We start from the raw sequence: 23,319 nt of genomic DNA on the forward strand, positions 1-23,319 counted from the left end.
ACCTTCAGCAACCATATTGAATTACAATTGCTGCTGAAGTAAGGACTACTTTGTTCGACAAAGTGAAATGGAAGCATGTCTCAGTGGGCCGTCTCAGATCACCAGACAGGATCACAGCGTCTCTGGGTAAATGATATCAAATAGGTCTGAATATGGGGAGCAACACCAGCAGCAGCAGTAGAATAATATCCATGAATTTAAAACAAAATGGTAGAACCATGTTATTTCGCCAACAGGGGGTGGTCGTCTAACTGCTGAATCGATGACCCATGTACTTCCCCGAGTTGATGATTTGTAAATTCTTTCATGTTTAATTCAAGTTGGGTTTTTTGGGGGTTTTTTCATATCGTGGCAAGCTCTGCATCTCGTGAAAAGTTGTGTACAGTTCGTACACTTGTTGGAAGTAGCCATCACTAATTGGCCAAATAATAAACTGCATCCTGTCTGACATTAAATCTTTCCCGCAGGAACGAGTGCTGAGCCTCCACATCGGCGAATTGATCCGACAGTTGTTGCTCCCCTCTTCCTCTGCCTTATTGACAGCAGATATGTCCGAAATAAATGACTCTGGTTTCATGCAAGGCACACTTGTCTCTCAAAGCGGCTGCAAGTTTCCCAACGCTCACGCTGAAGTGAAGCACCGAGAGGAAGGGTGTTTGTTGTGCCTCCAGTTCACGGCGGAAATCGCACTGACCGCAGCGTCGAGCCATGATGAATGTGCTCTCGGCTGCCAAGTGGGAAGTTTCACAAGCAATCAATACAATCCAAGTTTGAGAAAGGAGCAGCTGCTTCGTGATGAAATGAGTTTTAACATGAGGCGATGACAATTTTATTGGTTGTCAGGCTTTTGCGAAGGATGCATTCACATGTTTTAGAATAGAAATTTATGTTGCACAATGCTTTAGTTAGAGTTCCCGGAATCATGGACACTGTCGCCGGTCACTGGAATACTAACCATGACTTAAACACAAGACGGACATGTTTTTTTGTTCAGCATTGCTTTTAAAGTTTAAGTCATTTTCCCAAAGAAAACTTTATTTAAAAAATAATAAAAAATTCTCAATTTCTATATATCTGTGACAGAGCCCTATGATACTTAACAAACAAACAATAAGACAAAGGTAATGCCATTCAAATTAATTTACAGTAATTTGATTTATAAAATGGGTGTGGTCTGTGTTTAAGAGCTTTATGGCGGAGGGAATGAAGGACTTTGAGTGCCTGTTAGTTTTTCTTTGAGGCCCATAATAACGTCAGAATGCATGAGAGAGAATTCCTCAGACAGAACGTGGTCTGATTGGCAGCTGGTTATTGTGGTGGTGGTTATTAGGATGCAACTGGTCGCCTCCCATTAAATATCTGCAAGGGAAGTCCAACTGACATGAAGGCCCTGAAGGCGACTCACGACCTGCAGCAGAGATTAAATCTCTGAGTCGCTCTGGGGGTGACTGGAGGAAGTTGCTAGAAACCGGGACGTGTGAGCCTCTTCCTTCTCCACATTGCAACCATGAACTAAGCTGTGCCCCTTTTTTCAATGTCGCATAAAAGCTGGTCATCATGTTTACCATAAATGTCATAAAGTTTTTGTAATGTTAGAGTTATTTGCATTTTAATCTGTCTTTTTAATCTCTCCATTATACTTACACTAACTTTCAGCCATCGGGACAATTTGCCAAGAAATTTAAAATGTCTGAAGTTGTGCAAGAAGCATATTTCTTTATGGTTGGATTATTCTGTGAGATTTATATCTATCATTTCACAAACTGAAATCTGTTATCAGTTTTTTCCCCATTAACTATTTTGCTCCATTCATGGCACCACAATCAGTAGATGGATGGTTGGGTGGAGATTCACCAGCCCTGGTCTCTGAATGCAGGAGTGTGTTGGGAGTGTCCTCTTGTGGGCGTAGGAGTAAACGTGTGGTTGGTGGTGTCGAACGCTCCACTTTAATAGTGTCCAGACATTCTGAAGAAGATTGTTCAAACTTGAGGACTGATATTTTGACTTCAGTATCATGTTTAGACTTTAAACAGCGCTGGACAGAAACAAACTGCTCTGACGTTAGATGAGGTTAAGAGGTTTATTCTCAGTCTTGCATCCTTTGCAATCCTTAATAAACTGACCTATGCCCTCTAACACAATGCAACCTGTGCCCGACTACTGCCACCAAGTGTCCAAATCATGCAACAACAAAACCTATTTAAATAAACTGAATAACCTGCCAGCAATATATAAGTAGAAATGGCTCTCACGGGAACATATAATTTGTTTGAAACAATCTGATCAAGCAATTTAAATCCCATTCTGTGGTGGACCTTATTTCGAAGTTCACCGGGCAACTGCTGAGGTGACTGCTCCTGTAATTTCAACATAAATCCCGGCACAGGCTGCGTGGTTCCCCCTCGCACATCCACCTCTGTTCTGCCTCGTGAGGATGGATGGAGGCGCTGCGGAGAGCCGAGCAGCGCGTCTCTCTCCTCTCCTCCCCGGATTGTGGCAGATTTTCTCCAATATGTTGCGGTTCTGACGAGAAGACGACGCGCAGCAGCGAGGCGAGACAAAAACACGGACTTCACCCTGACTCCATCCAGTAAGGCTGCCACCCAGACTGGCTCCATTCACCTGCGATTCGTCTTTACCCGTCATTATTATTATTATTGTTATTATTATTATTATTATTATTATTATTATTATTATTATTATTATTATTATTATGTGCGTCCATCGCGTGATCCGACGCGTATTTTCCTATAGCGACGACAGAAGAAGCTGTGAATAAATGTGCGCATTTGACCACCGCCGCTGTGTTATGGCCGCTTCACTTCCTGGGGAAATAAATAATTAAAAGAGGCTCTGATCCAGATGATCTAATGATCCAAATGATCTAACGATCCAGAGGAGGCCTGAATGAGCATTCTGCTCAGAGTCAATACATCAATACAATTCAGGCATCTACTACAATTATAAGATTGTAATCTGTAAGACATTTAATTAAGGTTCCAAATTATAAATACATTACTGTAATTAAGTTGTGCGGTTTTACTACCCCCCCCCCCCCCCCCCCCCACAAATGTTTTTACTTTGCTCAGAGCCTACTTGAATTCCCAACCATGTAAATGAATCAGCTTGAAACATATTCAAATCTTTTCATTTTTATAATCCTAAGTGAGAAAATCTCTGCTTTATATCTTTCGCTTACAAGCCAGCAACTTTTATTAAACTCATCTGAGCCTTGAACGTAGATACATTGGATACAGTCAAAGTTAAATGAATTCCTATACTTCGCAATGCATTTAATGCAGTTTAAAAGTGACTAATAGAACAGTACCTTATGCTTTAACTTGTACTTGAGTAAAATCTGCATTAGATCATCCTTTATTTGTCCCACAACGTCGACATTTTCATTGTTTCTACAGCAAGTAAAAAGTAATAAAAATACAGACAAGAAAAATAAGAATTAAAAAATAACAGTTATGGTAATAATGTAAAAACAAGGTGGAGAAAGGAGTGTATCAAAAGTTTATACTGAAGAGGATATATAAATGAATGAAGTATATTGCACACAGAATGTAACTGGATATTAAAAAGTTCAGTGCCTCAAATTTAAGCTCTATATACAGTATACACATATTAATTATCTTAACAGCAGTAGGCTACACATAAACCGATAAACAGCTACAAAAATGCTGCTAAATCCTGTTTAAGTAAATAATTCTGAACTAATTTTAGTTTTTCAATCCGAACAAAAATGACAAACAATACATTTCCCTTAACTCTCTTGTCTTTTTCCCTCCCTTCATTTAAGCTGACCTAATGATGTTTTGATTGACTGACCCCTGCATATAATGTCCCCTTGGCCTGCTTGACCATAAGGGGATGCCTTTAAATGCCCTCAGGGAAACGTACAGTAAGTGAGTGAACGCAGACAGAGCCACTTAATCTACCCTGTGAAGGACAGGAGTCACTGGAGGCCATCCTTATGAGGGTGCTGGGGTTCAGCTGCTTGCTCTGCTGTAAGGATTCTCTCAATATCTTACTAGAATGTTATGTAGATTTCTTTTGTTGCAACAGGTGTAACGTCAAGCATGGATGTGTTGTATCATTCAACTTGTTTATATCTCACTGGATCTGCACTTTTGAACTGAAAGTAAATGTTTTTAGCTCAATCGGATCTCCAAATGTCACAGCTGAAATGTGTTCTTTCTGTGCATGCTCCAAAGAAACATCGAGCTGGGAGGTGAGCGTGCCCTGAGGCAGAGCTATGGGCTGTGGGGGGAGCAGGACCGACGCTCTGGAGCCTCGCTACCTGGAGAGCTGGACTAAGGAGACGGAGTCAACATGGCTGACGAGCACCGACACCGATATCCCCCTGTCATCCATCCACAGCATCCCCTCCGAGCACTCGGAGGCTGGATTCACCTCAGAGAAAACCATCAGCCCGGGTAAGAGGAATGAATTACAGCTGAGTAAACACGGGGGTGAAGATAAATTTATGCGGTCAGGATGAGCTTGAGAGGTAAATTATTCACAGCATATGAATTAGATGTTAATTTGGTTTTCTCTCCTTCAGAAGTACAATATTTAATGTTTTTGAAAAACTACAGCGCTGATGTCATCTTAAAGATGATTCTCTCATGAGCTGCAGGTACATCTACCAAAGTCAGTAAGTTTACACCTCGCAGTTCATGTTTGCACTGCAAGATGATGTATTGAACCAGTGAAAGAAGCAGCAGGTGAAATAATTAATGCAACAATGGAAACTACACCTTGGTTGTAGCCAGGGGTCTGCAACATGCGGCTCTGGAGCCACATGAGGCTTGTCAGCTCCTCTGTGGCGGCTCCCTGAAGCTTTCACAATATCTAATGTAAATAAACATTTGTTTTCATTTGGATTTTATGTTCATTCCACAGCGATTGTTAAAAATTGCTGAATCTCCAGGATGAAAACCGCCGAATAATGTAAAACAGCTGAGCCAGCCATAGGTTTGACGAAAGGAAAAATAGTACAAAAGAAAAAAGGGAAAGAATTCAAAGAGCATTTAACAAAAAAGAAGACAAAAAGGAAAAACAGAAAGAAATTGGTAGGATAGCTAAAAGTAAAACATTGGTAAACAATTAAATAGCTAAAGAGGCATAGCCCACATGTTTAAAACCATGAAACTCCATGGAAAAAGAAAAAAACCCTTTAGAAATGGATACATCTGCTTAAAAAGTACAATGATATATCTAAATTGTACCTGTGACATTTCATTAATGCAACCTTATGTTTTGTATGTATAGCCATTTTTTAAATATGTTTTTATTTCAGATAATGAGAATGTTTTGCAGCTCCAGACAAATTTGACTTGGTGGAAAATTGTAAAAATCATCCCTTTTGCTCTATATAATATATCATTATTGCCCCCTATTCTCAATGTATAGCCATTTTGTAAAGATGTTTATTTTCTTCTTCTTTACTTCAGATAATTAGAATGTTTTGCAGCTCCAGACAAATTGTAAAAATCATCTCCTTTGCTCATAAAGGTTGCAGATCCCTGGTGTAATGTATCTCATAAGCATATTTAAGTCGTTTGTCTACCACAGCCCAGCTGAACCACTGCAACAAGCAACCAAAACACAGAGCTGGAACTAAACGGACTCCACGTCGCCACCCAGTGTTTAACAAAGGCATCACATGGATTTTACACAGTGCCGCTTTAATGTGTGGATCATAACTATTGGTGCCTTTTATCATTTGCACATTCAGTGTGTATTCGGTTCACTGGAATTTTCATTTAGTGAGTTCAGATTTAAAGCCATGCTGCAGAGAGTAATGTGATTATTATAGTAATGGCTGTTTGTTTTTTTTGTCCGTTAACTTTCACCTGCAGTAGAACTCTTATAGAAGCTTTGTAATTTTTTTCCCCTCCATAGAGTTTTCCATAGTTGATTTGCCCAAGAATCCAATCTTGGGAAAGAAGTGTTCATATAAAGATGAAAAAAAGTTGCAGTCGCCCTCATGCTGGAGCGAAGGCCTCAGCATGACACAGCGATGTGCGGCAGCTTTGGAAGCCATTGTTCCCACGTTCAGCAGTAAATCATTTGTCCCCCTTGCTTCCAGACCAGAAGCAGATGGATGTACTTGATGCACGTTCTATTGTTGTTAAGTTGTCGTTGGCATTGAATTGAGGGTGTGTTTTCTCTGAAAGCAGAGGAATAGTAAATCAATAAATGGGAATAATAGAGCGCATCAAAAGCTCGGTTCAGGACTCGGCTCTCATGGCAACAGATACAGCTGTTATGGTGATTGCAGGCAGAGAAGCCTTGATGTCATTGTGAGGACAAATTGAATCAAGCTCTGTTTTGAAGAGATAGAGCCGACCCAGAAGCAGCCAAATTAATTAGCGGCTGGAAAACAAAAGGATTGCATCAAACGGTTGGCTTCACATTAACGTGATATTTTATTGAACCTCTGTAACACATTCAGGGCAGTATTTCTGTGTTGTCTCTATCTAATTAATGCATGTTGAAAACACATTCACACACTAATGAAGAAAGGCGGCCTTTTCAGCGATTCGGCGGTTATATCCGTCCATCAATTAACACTCTATCAGCTTCCTAATAGGGATGTTGTCTTATTCTAAGAAAGACTCTCAGTTAGATAAAAGAAATGGGCTCTGCCAGCATCGAAACAAAAAAAATGTATATACAAAAATGGATATTTACCTTCCCGACAGTCATTCACACCTGCAGGAGAAGCAACACAGCATGTTTTCTCTGAGACCCGTGGAATACGCTTAATTTTGAATAATCATAGTCTAGAACAGAAATTCACTCATGCCATTGAAGGAGCTTCTGTTCATGTTTCATCTAGAGACACACAATTTCGATTAGATCGATTTTATTGACTTCACTTAGGGACTTATTTTTCAGATTGATCTCACACAGCCTCATTAGCTGCTGAGGCACATTTGAAGCAATTATTCTGTCGAAATGTCTCGTATTGTAAAATATCTGTACATCTATTCAAATCTAGATCATTAGACTCATTTTCCTTTCAATTTTTAAATGTGTTTTCATTATGCATCCATCCATCATTACTTTATCCATCCTATAGTCGCGAAGCGCTGGAGCTGATCTGAGCCGACTATGGATGAAGTCAGGATACACTCAAAGGACAGGACAGACAGAGAAACACACATTCGGTCAATTTAGAGCAGGGTGTCAAAATCATTTTACTTCAGCGGTCAAATACAACACAATTTGATCTCAAGTGGGCCTGACCAGTAAATAATAGCATTATCATCAATAAAGTCCAAAAACCGTACAGCTGTCTTTGTTTTACTGCAATAAAGTATTGATATATCCTTAAAAAGTGAAAATTAAATGAATTATTCCACAATATCATGTTACAGATCACAGTAAATCTTTATTACACTATTTACATCTTCAAAGGCATAAAATATCTGACCACATGTCGCTGGTACTCAAAAATATAGTGGGCGAGTTCATATCATGATGAGAATAAAATCTAGAAATGACATTTAATGTCGACACATTTTCTACATTTGCCTACAAAGCCTGATCTTCACCATAAACTAATGTGCGCTCACTATAGTCAAATAAAATGTCATAATAAAATGCTCACAGCTGGCAAATTTCATCATGCAATCCCGATTGGACTCTCCGGCCCTGGATGCTTTACTCTCCTGATTTAGAGTTTTGTGAGCTTGAAATACAAGTTTTTGGACGAGGAGGAAAACCAGAGTAGCCGAAGAAAATCCAAGTATACTCAGACGGAACGTGCAAACGCCACACTAAAAGACTGGACTCGAATCAGTGATATTACAACCACTATGACACTGTGCACTAGATATTGATATTTGATATTTGATACTTTCTTACAGTTCCAGACTTCTTCGAAGACGGCCTCCCTCCTCCTGCTCAGGCCTACCTGAAGGTCTGCTCAGCGGTGTCTGAAGCCAGCCTCGACGACGTGAAACCCAGCAGCCCACCGCCAACACTGGGCTCCCCGCCACAGGATGGCGGGACGCCGTCAACCGGGACCACAGTGCAGCGTAGAAGTGTTCTACACACCGAGGAGATTGTAAGCCTCCGCCAGATTGAACCAGTTCCTTTTTTAAGCTTTTTTTTAAATTTATTGCGTATAGTTGATGGCTTTGTTTACCATGAATACATAATAAAGCTGGATCCTACACCTCAAATCTAAAAAAGAAGGAAGAAGCTTGCCGTGTGTCTGTAAAAGTTTGAATGTTTTGGTAGAAGCAGTTTTTAATTGATTGATTTTAGTCACTTTTTTGCTTAAAGTTTCTCTAATTCTAGATTTTATTGCTTTTAATTTTTTTCAAGTGCAATCAAAAAATGTTTGTTTTCTGAATCACAAAATTCCTTTGAACCTTTCCCGCCTTGTCACTTTGGATTGTGGTTATTTATAATGCATCTCCTCCCATCCTGCACCTTCAAACAGACGTAACCACCGCGTTGGGGTTTCACTCATTCTCATTCTCCGTCCCGTAACAGACCAAGTGGCAGGACAATCGCATGTCGACCAAGCAGGTGACCATCACGGTGACTCAGAGCGTCCACCAGGTGGACAGGAACGGGAAGGTGAAGAAGTCTCTCACCACCTACGAGGTTATGAAGCCCGTGGAAGCTCTCAAGCAGGTGGCCGCACAAAACACGTGAGGACGGGCGTGACGACTGGAAAAGGGCCCAAAAGTGTCTGTGAGGTCAATCGATGTGCTTTTGTGAACAGATATTCAAAGGTCCGGTGGCTCTTTGGAAGCACGGGAGAGACTGGAGGCAGAATGAAAGGTGGGATCACGTTCGACTTGTTGTGTTTTCCACTGTATGATGTTTTACTGTACTTTGACACGATGGGAGACAATGACATACCTTGGAGAAGACATTTTACAGTACATGCAGTATCAGATGGAAGTTGAATCTATGTGTGAAAGCAGATAAATCAACTCAGTGATTCCGAGTTCACATAATTGTGTAAAGCTGTTAATATAATTCTATATTATAGTCTTCGGGTTGGGAAATGATACACATGTAGTAGCTGCTGGAACAATCGATATTGGCTCAGGAAAGTTGGTGACGATTGCACTTTTTACAGTGGAGACCCGGACCCAAGCTTGTGAAGATAACACTGTAACTGCATTGTGTTGTTTTGTAGAATACAGTGTTCCCTTTTATATCTGGTCACGTGTGTTTTCTAACAACAATAAACGAAACCAAACGGTTGTGGTCCCTATTCGAAATGGCTTCGTATCAACATACTGGCACTTCACGCAACAGGCCAGTCCGTTCCCGACAGTGCCAGAGAGTTTTCTGCTCTGGAGTCAGCTCGCCGCCGAGAGCGAGTGGACGTGGTTTCGATGGTCGTAATGTATCTGTCCTGATCGAAAGGACGGCTCTTCTTTCTTCATCCACTCCTCTACGCAGAAATCCGGGAAGAAGAAGCTGATTTCTCTTTGAGCTGACTCGGGAGAATCTGCAGAGAGGAAGTCCAGCATGAAGTTTAATCTGAATTATACAAACTGTGGAGTGCAGAGATCAATGTTTGACAAAAATACAACTGAAGGTTCAGTATATTATACTCCAAAATATTTGAGTTTAATAACGATATTATAAATGGATTTAGTTTGACTACCTGACCTACTGAACTGTGTTCCAATGTGCATTCATGATCAAACACACTTCTTTAAATTACAATGATAATTATGTGTGTACTTTGTAATTTGATATTCTAAATCTGTTGCGTACTTTTACAATCACTGTACTCTTTTTTGTTCCTCTGAAGTGCTTGAATGTTACCGATTGGGGATATTTCCTACCCGAGCCGTGAGTTGTATTCCTCGTGTCTGTGAGTCCAAACTGGGCCCTGAGGGAGGCCGGCGACGTGTATCTGGCTCTGAACACTTTGGTGGGCCCCATCAGTTCCCTCCAGTGTCGTATGGCGTCCTCTCTGGCTAAAATGTACGCTCGCATTGGCCCACTGCGGAGGAAGAAGTCATGAATCATAGTTATATTTGGCTCTACAGACCGAACGAAGACTTGAAATGTTTTCCATTGGCTGACTGGTTGTTACACATGCTTGATTTCGAACATTGGACGCGTTCATTCAAATCTAATCTATTCGCTCCAGAGCCGCCTCGGAGGAAAGCTGGCCTATTAATATTCATCCAGCAGATGCAGCTTTCTATCAGTTTATCAGATTTTGGCTTCAACAATGCAAACTGATGCGTCTTCAAGCTCGACTGGCTTCGGGTGCTTCCAGTTACAACAGCATCACCCAGAGATAAGCTGCCGTGGCGGCAATGATGTGACCGAAGAGAAATGACAGTATGAGTACGAACACCCTTTTCCCCGGCCTGTGGCAGCTCGAGGCGGGAGAAGTGGCAACGTGGTGATTTCCAAACAATTGCTCCGGGGACATTTTGCTAAACATGGCAGTGCGCACAACGTTGTAACTCCTGCTGTGAGCTGAGAGACGATGATTTATTGGGAACTTGCTGAGCACGAAGTAGGAGCAGCAGCAACAGACGGGAGCGTTTCTATGTCAGCCCAGCAGGTTATTTAGTCATCATGCGCAACGACGTTCATCCAAACACATAATAGGAGTTAATCACAGGACTGTCGTGATTTAATAGTGTGTCAGCTTACCTTGACATGAATTCAACAAGCCGTTGATAGAAGAATCGCTCTGAGAATTAAAGACAACTTTAAACTTTTTTTATTTTTTATCTTTGACAGACTGATCTTCACGCACAGACACAAGAGGGAAATTGATTTATCTTTTAATAGATTTTCCTTATCAGTGTGTACGCCCAGAAGTAACAGTCGATTCAGTTGTTTCTTCCCACACATATTGAAGCATGTGCCTCCTAAGGACTCGTTTCTTTGACCACATGAAGATAATACAAAGAGGACTTTGCTCACTTTTGTAAAATAAAGACATGAACGAGATGTGTACACACCTGAATGTTCAGCGTAAAACCTCTCCGAGTCCCGCTTTGTCCAGGACAGATCTCTGCATCGAACAATCATAAAGTTGTTCTCTAGAATTCTTTGATGAAGAGCCTGAGAGGGAGAAAAAATTAAAGCCCGGTCAAGTTTGTTTGTGTGTGCTTTCTTGCTTCTAAATCCGTTTAAAAGAATGCCTGGATTGTGTGTGTGTGTAAATTATGTGCAGTGCTACCAAAATAGATAAATAAAAGAATTTAATGAACATATAAGAGATCTGATTCAAGTCAAAAAGGTAATTCCTCTGTGATGTTTTTGAACCTACGTTTAAAAACAAAACAAAAAACATGATCTCCTCATCATTGAAAAGTAAATGCCTCTGAGTTCGCCTGTATGAACGTGACGTGATGTTTGTGTTGCAACCTCACAGGAAGAAAAATGTGGTTTTGAGATTACAAGCCAACATGGGCTTTCTTCAGTTTGTGGCATTCGTCCTCAGTTGGCAGTGGAAGTGAAGTGGAAGTTTAGGTTATGTGTGACAATTTGTCCAGAGCCACAAGCCCACCTCATATAGAAGATAGGTGGATGAATGACTTAATTTGCATATGTACAATATTGTGTAAAGTTTCAGGCAAGAGTGATAAAATGTTGCAAAGCAACCTTCAAAAAAATAGAGACGTTACTATTTTGATTATAACTTAAGACAATACAAAGTGAATGGGCAGAAGACCAAGCAGTATTTAGTCTGATCTCTATTTGAACCCCCAAACCAGCATTGTGCCTTCTTGGAAGACATGCATTTTTGAAAGATCCTCTGTTATGTATGTGGGTTGTCTCATAATCTGTTATGTCTTCATGTATATCAGACAGAATCAATGATGATCAGGACTATGGAGCACTTAAAATAGTACACAATTACTTTGGATATGTGAGTAATTAGTATTACTATATGATGGAATAAACGTATTTCTTACAGAGATGCCTGAAACTTTCCACTGTATATTAAATATTACTATATTTACAATGAATTCACTGCATTGCTCCCTCTAGAAGACCCGCATGGAGGAGATAACCCTAAAAGACTGTTTTGTTTTTCCTTCCAAAAACATGTGAGTGAGTGTAGCAGACCTCCATCATGAGAGGATGAGCAACAGCATCTGGTTTGATGACAGCCAGGGTGAGCTGCAGCACTTTGGACAGACGAGCAGCTGTCAGTAACATCTTTAATCTTCTGAATGAACGCAAACAAAAAAACAAACAAGAACATTGAGTCAAACGGCAAGCTGTTGTTTACATCGACACTGTGCCTTCCAACGATGTAGTCACTGAATGACACAAAAACAAGACTGTGACTTCTTTTGCAACTGAATCGGCTCTAATGTAAATTTGGCAAAAAAAAACAACTAAAAAATATTCTTTTTCGAATGTATGATGAGTACGAAGCTGAAGACACTAACCTCTGTTGTGGCTGGTTTCCAGAACACTTGTCAGTTTAAAACGGAGAATGAAGCAACTGTCGCCACCATTCTGGATGAAAGACTAAAATATTGTGTTTACATCGGCCGCCTCAGCTAGAATATGGACATTATCAAAGTAGTCTGAAACCAAATACGAAAATAAATTAAGTGAAAATGTACGATCGTTGACTTTTCGCACTGCCAGGCAGTCCGATGATTTAAACGATCCCCAGAAACGGAACCAACAACATCCGTTCCATCCGGCGAACAAAAGTAAATACGTCTTGGAAGTATGTCTGATTCTTTTGTTGTGGTTACACTTTTTTTTTTTTTTTTTTTCTGTTACTGTTTTACATGCCATGACGGATTTATTGATTTTTATTTGTTCCACAATGGGGACATTTTTATTGTTGCACCAGCAAGTGGACAGTAATAAGAATATACAAACATTAATAATGAATATTAAAAACAGTAACAATAATACAAAAACATGATACGATATGACAGTATTTTCACGTAGGTAGTGATTATATTTAAAGTTATTATTGCACGGAGCAAATAAATGAATCACCTGTATTGTACACAGAACAGTATTAGATATTAAAAAGTACAGCGTCTCAAACATGGGTCTGTTGTCTGTTTTCAGTCTTTCAGTCAAGCAGGAAATAAAAACAAAATACTGAATAAGAACTCACTCAAGCAACTAAGCAATCTAATGAGTCGTCCACTAATAAAAACCACGACACCTTAAAAATGTACTGCAAACATCTTTTCAACCATCTTCCATAACCAGTTTATTCAGGTAAGGGTCCCAAGGAGTTGAAGCCGATGTCGGCAGCATAGTGTGGACTATTTGGACAGGTTGTCAGTTCACACTGAGAGACAGAAAAACAGTCCTACTGTCAATCTGACATCACCATATCACCTAATGCATTGTGACTGAAAGCTTTAGAGAAAACCTCCACACACACAGAGCAACATGCAAACTCTACACAGAAAAGCTCAAGCCATGAACTGGTTGCACGGTGGCGTTGTTGAAAATAAGCCAGTACATCTTATCTGAGTCATTTTTGAGAAGTCACATGTAACATCGCGGATCATTGAGGGGAGAGATGACGTTGCGTTTGGCAGCTGACAGCCCAACAGCAGCTAGAAGCAAGGGAGCGGAGCGGGAGACAGATTTTTGTCTGTGGAATTTCGTCTCTGTGGGAGATCAGACGTACAGTATGAGTTACAAACACTGAGCACATTCCGGCAACGCAAAATGACCACACCCTTGAAGAGTGTGTGTGTGTGTGTGTGTGTATGTGTGTGTGTGTGTGTGTGTGTGTGTGTGTGTGTGTGTGTGTGTGTGTGTGTGTGTGTGTGTGTGTGTGTGTGTGTGTGTGTGTGTGTGTGTGTGTGTGTGTACGTGTGGAGTTTGACATTCAGACAGAATAGGAGGGAAGAAATGGGGGGGGGGGGGGGGTTTGGAGTGGATAGCCCACATAGGTTTCTTCCACCTGCCCATGTCATGTGACTTGGGGTGACACCACAGCTGTTACCTCCCATGAGGCTTGGAGCAGAGAGGACAAGAGGAGGTGCTAGGCAGCCTTTATCCCTGCATGTACAGAAAACTTCTGACTTCTAAGTTTGTATTGATTCTAACATCATCTCAACCGATCCATAAAATTCAGTTTCTGACATTTATGCTATTTATGTATAGAATGTTGTGCTTCAGAGTTTATTCATTTATTTTTATCACTTGTTCCACAGTAAACAAACTGCTGCAATAGAGTGATGGGGATAAACATATGTCAGAGGGAAAGTTGGCGACCACAGTTGCTCATTGTGTGATTCAAACAGCTTACCATTGTCTTTATATTTGGGGGGTTAAAACAGCATGCCATGAGGATCTCACTCATAGTTACACGGACATCCTGTACATGGTTTAGTCATGCTAGGCAGAGAACCTTAGAGTATTACGTAAAAAGAGCCAGTAGCTGTTACTTTATGTCATGTTCAAAAGATATGGGCTCACCATGTTGTTTTAAACACAGCACGGGGTTAACATCAGGTAGGATTTGAGAAACTATAAGCCGACATTCAGCAAAGGTCAGGGTGTCCTTTCACAATTTAAAGCCTAAAACTTTTGTAAACGACATGAACTGCCTTCTGAATTCATACAACAATGTTGTCACATCCTGAGCAGTACTGAGTTCTACGACTACTGCAAGAATTTACTCCAAAAAAAAAAAGTATATATATATATATATATATATATATATTGAAAATGGACATCCAGCCTTTTGCACCTAGTTCTGATTTTGCAAATTTAAATCGTCAACTGGGTGCAAACAAAGGTTTTCAAATTCCTGAATGAAACGGAGTAGAAGGAAGACTAACTTATATAATCTGCCCCTTTGTCTCATTTTATTAATCTTTTCCATTGAAAATTAAAAGCAAACAGCAAATATCCAATTAACGAAATTATCCATAAAACCCGAGCAGCCTACATAGCCACTGTCACTTATATCAGTGACAGCATTATGGGAAATACAAGTGGCATGCCTCTTCATAACCTTACAATACAATCTTACAATCCAGCAACAAGAAGTTAGTGTGGAAGTTACCAGAAAATAAGATTTCATATACTGTGATGGACTGGTCGCCTGTCCAGAGCGTAACCCACGTTTGTCCTGCTGTGATTGGCTGCAGCACCTGGGAACCCAAAGTTTGAAAAAGCACTCCAGAGGATGATTGGAAGCTACATCATCACTCTTTAAAGACCCCTCATTTAGATTATATTTATTTATTTTATGAACCGTTTCAAAGTTTTGCCTGTATCCAGTTTTTTTCAATGTAATATCTGGTGGTACAGTAATTTAATTACTAGATACAACATATTTTTGCTACTCTTGTGTTTTATAGCTGTTTCTTCTGGTAAATTATAGATGAGTATTCTGTAGTGTAAAACAACAGTATGGTTATGAAAGAATGGTTTGAGCTTAATTCTAAAAGTAATATTTAATGCATGAGGCTGGACATAGAGAGTGAGGGACCTGGCTTGGAATGTATTTGTAGCAAGAAGGACATATTAAATCTACATGCTGGTTGCAATGACTCGATGTGGTGAAACCTGAAAAGGGAACCTCAAGGACACACACACACACACACACACACACACACAAAGGTGAAAGTAACCAAGACGACAAGCAGCCAAGTGTATTTGAACTATATTTCTTGATTAGCTGGTACAGCAGACAGATTAGACTGAACAGAGGCTACCGATGATAATCACTGACTCTAACGTAAAGCATCCGCAGCTGGCGGGCTGATTCAGCTCAGCCTTTACTCGCTGCATCTCTGTTTTATCTGTGTGTGACTGCTGCTGCTGCTGCTGCTGCTGCTGCTGCTTGCGCTTCTGCAGTTGTCGTTCCCTTTTGGTGGCAGCTGACTGACTCACGACCCCCACAGGCACTTGGGTGTCCAGGAACTGCTCATTCTTTAAACAGGAACCACAGTAAAGGATAAAGTCCAGGCAGCAAAGAGACGTCTGAATTTATTACTATTACTATGAAAGTTGTACTAAACTGTCAACGCGAGACTGTTTGATTGACTGTGATTCATTCCAACACCAGGCAGCCATGAACCTACACACAACATATTCTCTCTACACACCATGAAGTATATATTATGTGGTTAATATCAGTTTGTGTCCTGTTAAGTATTTATCTTTTGAAAGAAAGAAGCCTTGTGAAGCATCTGCTCTACCTGTGGTACGATAACCATAATGGGAAAATGCCAGTCCACTATCTTAAATGGCATTCTAACTATGACATACAATGATCTACTACATCACAGTTCACTTGTCACCAGCAGGGCTATTTCAGAGCTCACAGGCCCCCCGAGTAACACCCACAACTCTTTTACATCCTAAATGTTTTTCTTGGTGAGAAGAGTCATGGATGTGTTTTCATCTTCTTTCAAGGCTTAACTAACAGAAAAGAAATTTGGGATGTGAAAATAGCTTTTTCTTTTCTTTTCTTTTTTTTTCTTAAATGAGAATATTCTCAATGTGATCACCGTCAGTACTTCACTCCTAAATCTAATGGCCTCCAAGCATCCGTCTGAATCCTGCTGCCCTCTCGGTCAATCGCATGCATGCGTCCCCTTCACCTCTCCATCACCTGTTCCCTCTTTTAACCTAAATGCTGCTGACCCTTGGCCTTTCTGCTCCGCTGCCTCACCACACGGGATTGGGCTCACTCCAACAGCTGTGTCAACCTCAGTCCTGGCAACTGGCGTGCCCAGAGAAGGACGAAGAGGGGCATTAATGTCAGGCCACATTATGAGTCAGCAGCGTGATACGGTCTTGTCTTTGTTCGGATTAAGCTGCTCACTTTTAGTTCTTGGTTTGGTATTGAGATAATGTTTTATGCTTATCTGTGATGTGATGTTTTCCTGCTGTATTGTCCGATGTATGACACAGTATCACATCTCCACTATTACATTCTCAAGTTTCAAGTTTTGTGGTCATATGAGATATAATTCACAAAGGTAATCCCAGTGTTTAGCGCCAACTATCTTAATTCCAAGTCATGATTTAAAGTGATTTGTAAGGTTAACCCTCCACCTCCTGCAAGGAGTTTCCTGTGAGGAGAGGGGTTAATCTGGGAGGTTGTCCTGTCCGGGTGCCTGTGCAGGAACCTCTCTGCCGTCAGCTGGCCGTTTATTTATACCGATAGAGATCCCTGCTGCCCGCCGCAGGAGAAACGGCTCTGGGTTTACACCCTCTAAAGCCTTACCTGCTGTCCCGAAGGAAATTATCTCCTCCTGCCAAGTAAAGTGTGTGGTGACCTCCCCAGAAGCATTGGGACATTGGCAACGGGGCAGATGGGTATGACAGAGGGGAACAAAGTGATTAGCAAACGGGGGCCCCGGTATGTGAACGCTGGTTAAAAATAACTTCACTGGCCCAATTTTTAGATGGCATGCCGCTCAGCCACTTTATTCCTGCACTGCGTCTCTCCATTTTGGCTTCGATCTGAGCTTGAATCACATTTTAAGACAGTTTTGGAAAGGATTAATCCAAGTTTGTAAATCCTCATCCGGCTGATCACATGAACTCAAATAATTAAAGGGGGGGTTGAAAGATGAAAAGAATCACTCGGCTCTGTTGCATGACACATGATGAAGGAGAAACAGATGATTAGATGAGAGTCTTTAACCGATATGTGTGTCGACAAATCCTTGGCCCACGAGTGAGTATGTAACAGTGATCAGCTGTCCCGCCTGAGAGGAACAGCGGGATTATGGTTTGGTCCCTTACCATTGTGTCCAGTGTGAGCGGTGGAGAATCCACTCAACGACAAAAGTCATCTGATACTCACATCACCCAGATATATTTGGCCAGGCCTTGACACATAGCTGACATTAGTGGAAATGTTGCATTTGTGATACACCCTGGCCCCCGGCCATGGGAAATATTGAACAACTGTCGAATTTAGACAACATCCTGTGGTAGATAAAAAACAGGAGCTACAAAGATGCAGCAGAGTTGCTATTTGTGGACAGTGAGTGTCTCGAAAATAGCGAGAGCGTTAGGTTTCAATATAAGCCCCCCTCACTGAGCTCGAGCTTTCTGTGAATGAGGCCTGGGTTCCTATCACACCCAGCCCCGGCGCTGATTTTAGAACACAGGTGTTGACCTTAGTGGAGCGGCTTGTGCTTGCAGCAGAGGAAAATGAACCCCTGAGCTCGACCCGTTTTCCTCCACTGCATTGGAAATCACTTGTATGGTCACACAGACGCTTCAGAACATCGTACCTGAAAAATCTGTAAAGTTCTGTGGGATCAATGTACACTGACTTCACTGGTCTGTTTACCTAAATATCCAACTTCATGAGATTAAAGTGCCTCCTGCCATTTATAGCAGGGTTTTTTTGGTTCACAAAAGTATCTTGTTCTGGAATGACTGTTGTTTCCTGAGTGTCCCGGTGGTCACCTTGTGACCACGGGAGAATTTATTGCTTGTCTTTATGGTGCCAGAAGAAAATTGTCACACTACTCAAATATCACCGGCTGTGCTTCATGAAGTTTACATCGGGATTTATGAAACCAGCAGTAGTAGTAGTTGTTGGTGCGGCACATCTCGTCTAAATCATCTGAATCATCGTGTCATCACATTAAAAGGCTTGAAAATGGAAAAGCCGTTTCAGAGCGCGAATGTCATCTTGCTTTCGCTGTAAATGATACAAAGGAGCTTGCAACGCGAAGCGGGATGAAACTCAACCTTCAGCTGTGACTCGTGGCCTGTTGCAACTGCTGTCGCGTGCGTAACCCCAAAAACCCAGTAAAACACACCCATCTCGCAGTTGCTTCCTTGTTCACTCTTTTCTCCAAAAAGGAGCCATTGACATTCGGTGTAAAGAAGAGGGAGGGAGGGAAAAGGGAGGGGGGGGGGGGGGCTGAACAGAGGAACTGCAGGGGTGTAGGGTGTCTCAAGCCCAGTGTGAACAGCTGAGAGGTGTGATTTCACAGGCTGGCTCCCCCCTGTCAGGGCCCTGATTGGGCCGGACAGGAGGTGCAGGAGAGGCCCGGGCTTCTAAAGGACACCAACAGGTGGGAGGCCGCAGTGGAGGGGGGCGCTCCTGGTGGGATAGAAAAGGCCGATCTGCAAAGCCTGCTCTGGGCACAATCCACAGGCCAGATACAGAGGAGGAGGGTTGATCACGGGAGAGCTGGGGTGAGGAGAGAAGCAGGGTGAGCTTGGAGAGGGTTTCACAAAGTGATAAGGTATGGAATGAGAGTCAGGCTGCTTTGACTTTTTGTTGTGTAATTTTTAAAGCACCAAAAGTATATTTGGTACAGTTTTTCTTTAAAATGTGTCATCTACAGTGTTTTCTTTTTTAAACAGAAATCTAAGATTTAGAATCTTCAAATCTGGCGCTTTCTCTCTGTTAAGAGTAAATCCGCAGCACAGTGCGAGTCAACTCCAACATCCAGGCAACGGTTGTAAGTGTTTTCTTTTAGTGGCAGGGCCTGACGCTTGTGTCAGGTGAGGGGAAGCTGAGGTGTGATGCAGGAAAGAATCAGGAAATTTAGTGCCTTGACATGTGTCTCTCAGAGGAGTCATTACAGTCTTGACCAAGTAGAGGAGCCAGTTCTTGTAAAGGCCATTTGGTTGGTACCTTGAGGACACAGAAGTGGTCAGATTTGTCAGGGAAGTCACTGATAGACACGCAGTGATTGCGGAGGAGAGTCGGACTGTGGCCTCCATCTCGACCCAAAGCTGCTCGCACAACAGGAGGCAGAGAAGAGATCAATGAGGTGAGTGGAAAATATTTCACCTCTGTGAAAGCGCCTTTTCATCAAATGACATGCCCTGAAATAATACTTGCATTAAGTCATCCTGAGAGGTTCTATAATGAGAATTTGACAATACAGTAAAGAACTCAGAAAGACCTGACATAGTGTGATATTTAGGGAATAAACCAGGCTGTGACCTTCGTCTGCTGGAAGCCAGCATTTGCCTCACCCTCCAAAGTTATTTGAACACAGATCAGCATCATCGCATTGGCATCACCCATCAAAGAGCTGAATAGACTGGCATCTGGCACCGTCCTAAACCAACAACGTGACTGTTTTTCTTTTAACATCTGACAAAAACATAAAACTGCTCTAAGACAAAATCAGTTACAACGAATATCACAGACTTTCAACGCCCCCTCATGTCAAAACCAAGTTTGTTTTAATCTTCTGACTTTTTAGTACATGTGGAGCAGGCGATTGATGCCGCCGTCACGTGTGTCTTCGGCCGCTTATCCTCCCCGCTCACTCTGTCACAGTTAACCATTGTTGAGTTTCTTGTTCCCGCTACTCCTCATGTGGGAATGTGAAAGGGTGCTTTGTGCCGGCGGAGCACTCGATCCAGTTGTTGCCCCTTGTGAGGACATGCTTCCTTATATCCCCATATTATACACCACTTATGGAATGTAAGGAAGTGTGTGGTTTCAAGGGGATCTGAGCATCAAGCGCACTGGGAAGAAGACTCATTTCTTATTCTGTCATGTATTTAACATGAATTCATTCGAGTTTTTATAATTTTTTTTTTTTCTTAGCAGCTCTGCCAGAGTGTGCCTTTGTCTGTTTTACGAGATGGGAGGGGGATGTCAGTTCATGTGTGTGTGTGTGCGTGTGTGTGTGTGTGTGTGTGTGTGTGTGTGTGTGTGTGTGTGTGTGTGTGTGTGTGTGTGTGTGTGTGTGCGCGTGTGTGTGTGTGTGTGGCAGCACAACAGGTGAAGGGCCCGTTCCCCTCTCCTCCAGCCCCAGGCACGTGTACAGTTAGCATTACTTTCAGGGCCACTGATCGGGTCTCAGGGACTTCTTGAAAAATTCCTGCCCTGCCTCGACTGCTGACGGTCAAGGAGGATTGACAGACCGCAGCTGTCACCCATTATAGCAACCGCAGAACTCTCAAAAAAGGAAGGGGGGGGGGGGGGGGGGAGTTGTGGAGCTGTCAACGAGGGTGAAAGTTCACTCCTGTAGGCCTGCTTTGGAAGGAAATAGGGAGATGTCAGTCACTGCACGGCTTCCCAAACCTCTAAAATAGCAACAGTCTGCTTAGTAACATGAAAACACTTACTTATATGCTGTCTTACAGTCTTCCTTATTAATATTATTCCTTTTATGTTTCTTTGTTTCTACAGGTAAGACCGAAGAGGATTCCAACGCCCGAAGACAGAAGACATCCATGGGATTCCTCTATTTCTTCATCTCTGATCTCCCCTCTTTCTTTCTCTTCTTCACACCCCTCTGTGTACGTCTCCTCTCTCACCCTCCTCACTGCATGCCCTCTCTCGCTCTGTCTCTCGCAGCTGAAGCAACACGCCTTGCTGTGGCTGGTCAAACGGAACCAAGTCAGGTGTTTCTGTGAGGTTTGGTCCCCTTCAACCAGCTACTGCGTCGTGAATTCAGTCAGCAGACACCAGCGTGGATCAAAGACGTGATTGTTGACAGACGCGTTGTGGTGTATTGCTGCTCACTCACTGGAGGTGGTAGTTTGTTAATGGAGACAGATTATATTACACAGATTTGACATAGCTTCTCTTCTCTAGTAGTTCAGATTGTTTGTGGTGTTGCGTTGTATGTTTGAAAAGCAAATAAAAAATCAATGAGAGTGCTGAATTTATATTCTTGCTTGTCCTCTGTTCACTCTTCAAACGCAAAGTAAATCATTTTTCATGCAGAGATTTTGAAAGTCTAATTTGTGTGATCTCTTTTTACATGAGGAAACATTGACAGAAATGTAATATAACGTTTCACAAAATGTCATTCATTCAGGTGTCCATGCAAGACTGAACTGTTATTTCATTTTTTTTTTTTTAATAAAGGCCTTCTTGTACAATTAAAAACTTCAGCTTCAATAAATTGAGTGGTTATTTGATTTTTCTGACTTTACTAAGATATGGCACAATTTCTTCTTTTAGGTCACACAAGAAAGAAAGAAAAGATAAAACATAGATGGGCAGAAATGGCTGGGCAATAGTCGCAGATCTCCTCCTGACCGTATATTTGCACATTGTTTGTGTGTGATGTTCACAAGTTTAGCTCTTGGGCATGTTTTTAAAGAAAATGATTTGTTAGAATATGTATGTTTCTGTCAACTACAACCCATGATATCCTGTTTCATAGACCCATAATAATAATGCAATGTTATTCTAGCTGCAATGAAGAGATTCATTCATAAGATTTATGATGTGTTTATGAAGATTGCATCGTTCACAGTGTGATCGTAGTGTTGTCTGGAGAAATCAGCACCATGGATAGCAACCACGATGATGACAGTAAATTAGCATTTGTGTAGTGATGAACATTTTGCATTGAAGTGGATATTATAGATATTCATGCAGCCAGCAAAGCACCATTAACTGTGAATCCTGAATAGAAACAATAAAGATCGGCAAACTCACAGTGTTTCACTGTCAGCTGCTCGATAAAACCTTGTTTCAAATGCAATATACATTGTTGGTGTTTGTTCTTTAGTGCCTACAAAACACAGTTAGAGTGGCGTATCAATCTAACCAGGAAGTTAGCAAAGTGGTGTTGGGATCAGGGGTTTGCAGATTCAATTACCACAGCTGACAGCTGACCTTTGACCCCCATCAGCTCCATAGTAAGGCTGCACCTTCACATCCTAGGAATAAGTCAAAGGAGGAACAAAAATAATTTCCCCAAAATTGTTTAATGAAGTATGATTAGTTAGTCAGTTATTATAAAATTACAATGCATCAGTGTTCAGAGTCAAATCCTGTCTCACATGATAAACAGTGAGAGTTATAAAACTTTTTGCTAATCTAAGGTGTACTGTAACAAAGATAATCAAATTGTCAAGCTGCACACGTAATGATAATGTGAGATACTCAGACAGAGCAAATACCATAAGACGTCAATGAGGCACAAAGTCCGTGAAAAACAGAAAGTGAAGCTTAATGTAGCAAAGGTTCGGACAGAATTTTCAGGGTGAAATTAGCTTTTATATTGCACGCTGGTGATGGAATCTTTACAAAGACTTCTCAAGCTGGGAACACTAATATCAATAAATGAATTCAACGGTATCATCAATGCTAAAGGAAGAATGAGGATTTTTTAATAGGTTTATCTGTGCTGTGTTTTTTGCAGGTTTCTTCACTGGATATGCATACACATTGATTCATTGATTTGTCATAGCTATATCCTAATGACTAATTTGTTTGAGAAGAAGACCAGGGTATGTTTTAATAGTTTGATTCTCCTTTGTCTTGTAAATATAATTTTATCAAGTCCACCTCACACGAGAGATCTTCATCTAAAATGACATTTTCCAGACAAAATACATTTAGTTTAAAGAAACACATACCTTGTGAATTGTTAC

General features: G+C 41.4%; 2 protein-coding genes across 2 annotated transcripts; one reads left to right on the plus strand and one right to left on the minus strand.

Annotated features, from left to right (window-relative positions):
• Window positions 1-2,176: 2,176 nt before the first annotated feature.
• Window positions 2,177-9,256, plus strand: baalcb (BAALC binder of MAP3K1 and KLF4 b). Its single transcript, XM_080490817.1, has 5 exons — window positions 2,177-2,590; window positions 3,897-4,013; window positions 4,221-4,442; window positions 7,887-8,086; window positions 8,521-9,256. The coding sequence occupies exons 3-5, from the start codon at window positions 4,262-4,264 to the stop codon at window positions 8,683-8,685; spliced, it is 546 nt and encodes a 181-aa protein (XP_080346943.1). The 5' UTR covers window positions 2,177-2,590; window positions 3,897-4,013; window positions 4,221-4,261; the 3' UTR covers window positions 8,686-9,256.
• Window positions 7,187-12,656, minus strand: nme6 (NME/NM23 nucleoside diphosphate kinase 6). The gene is made up of 6 exons (XM_080490816.1): window positions 12,426-12,656; window positions 12,097-12,199; window positions 10,983-11,085; window positions 10,669-10,708; window positions 9,840-10,000; window positions 7,187-9,496 (listed from the first exon to the last, which is right to left on the minus strand). Exons 2-6 carry the CDS (start codon window positions 12,187-12,189, stop codon window positions 9,345-9,347), a joined length of 549 nt encoding a protein of 182 aa, XP_080346942.1. The 5' UTR covers window positions 12,190-12,199; window positions 12,426-12,656; the 3' UTR covers window positions 7,187-9,344.
• Window positions 12,657-23,319: the final 10,663 nt, after the last annotated feature.

Source organism: Lipophrys pholis, assembly GCF_963383615.2.
Source record: "Lipophrys pholis genome assembly, chromosome: 21".
Taxonomy (NCBI): Eukaryota; Metazoa; Chordata; class Actinopteri; order Blenniiformes; family Blenniidae; genus Lipophrys; species Lipophrys pholis.

Bases quoted from the DNA above. Each gene is read 5' to 3' on its own strand.
- baalcb (XM_080490817.1), top strand. From the start codon at position 4,262: ATGGGCTGTGGGGGGAGCAGGACCGACGCTCTGGAGCCTCGCTACCTG. The intron at 4,443-7,886 runs GTAAGAGGAATG...ACTTTCTTACAG, and splicing joins AGAGAAAACCATCAGCCCGG to TTCCAGACTTCTTCGAAGAC. The intron at 8,087-8,520 runs GTAAGCCTCCGC...GTCCCGTAACAG, and splicing joins TTCTACACACCGAGGAGATT to ACCAAGTGGCAGGACAATCG.
- nme6 (XM_080490816.1), bottom strand. From the start codon at position 12,189: ATGTTACTGACAGCTGCTCGTCTGTCCAAAGTGCTGCAGCTCACCCTG. The intron at 10,709-10,982 runs GTGTGTACACAT...TTTAATTCTCAG, and splicing joins GTTTTACGCTGAACATTCAG to AGCGATTCTTCTATCAACGG. The intron at 9,497-9,839 runs GTAGGAAATATC...TCCTCTCTGCAG, and splicing joins GAATACAACTCACGGCTCGG to ATTCTCCCGAGTCAGCTCAA.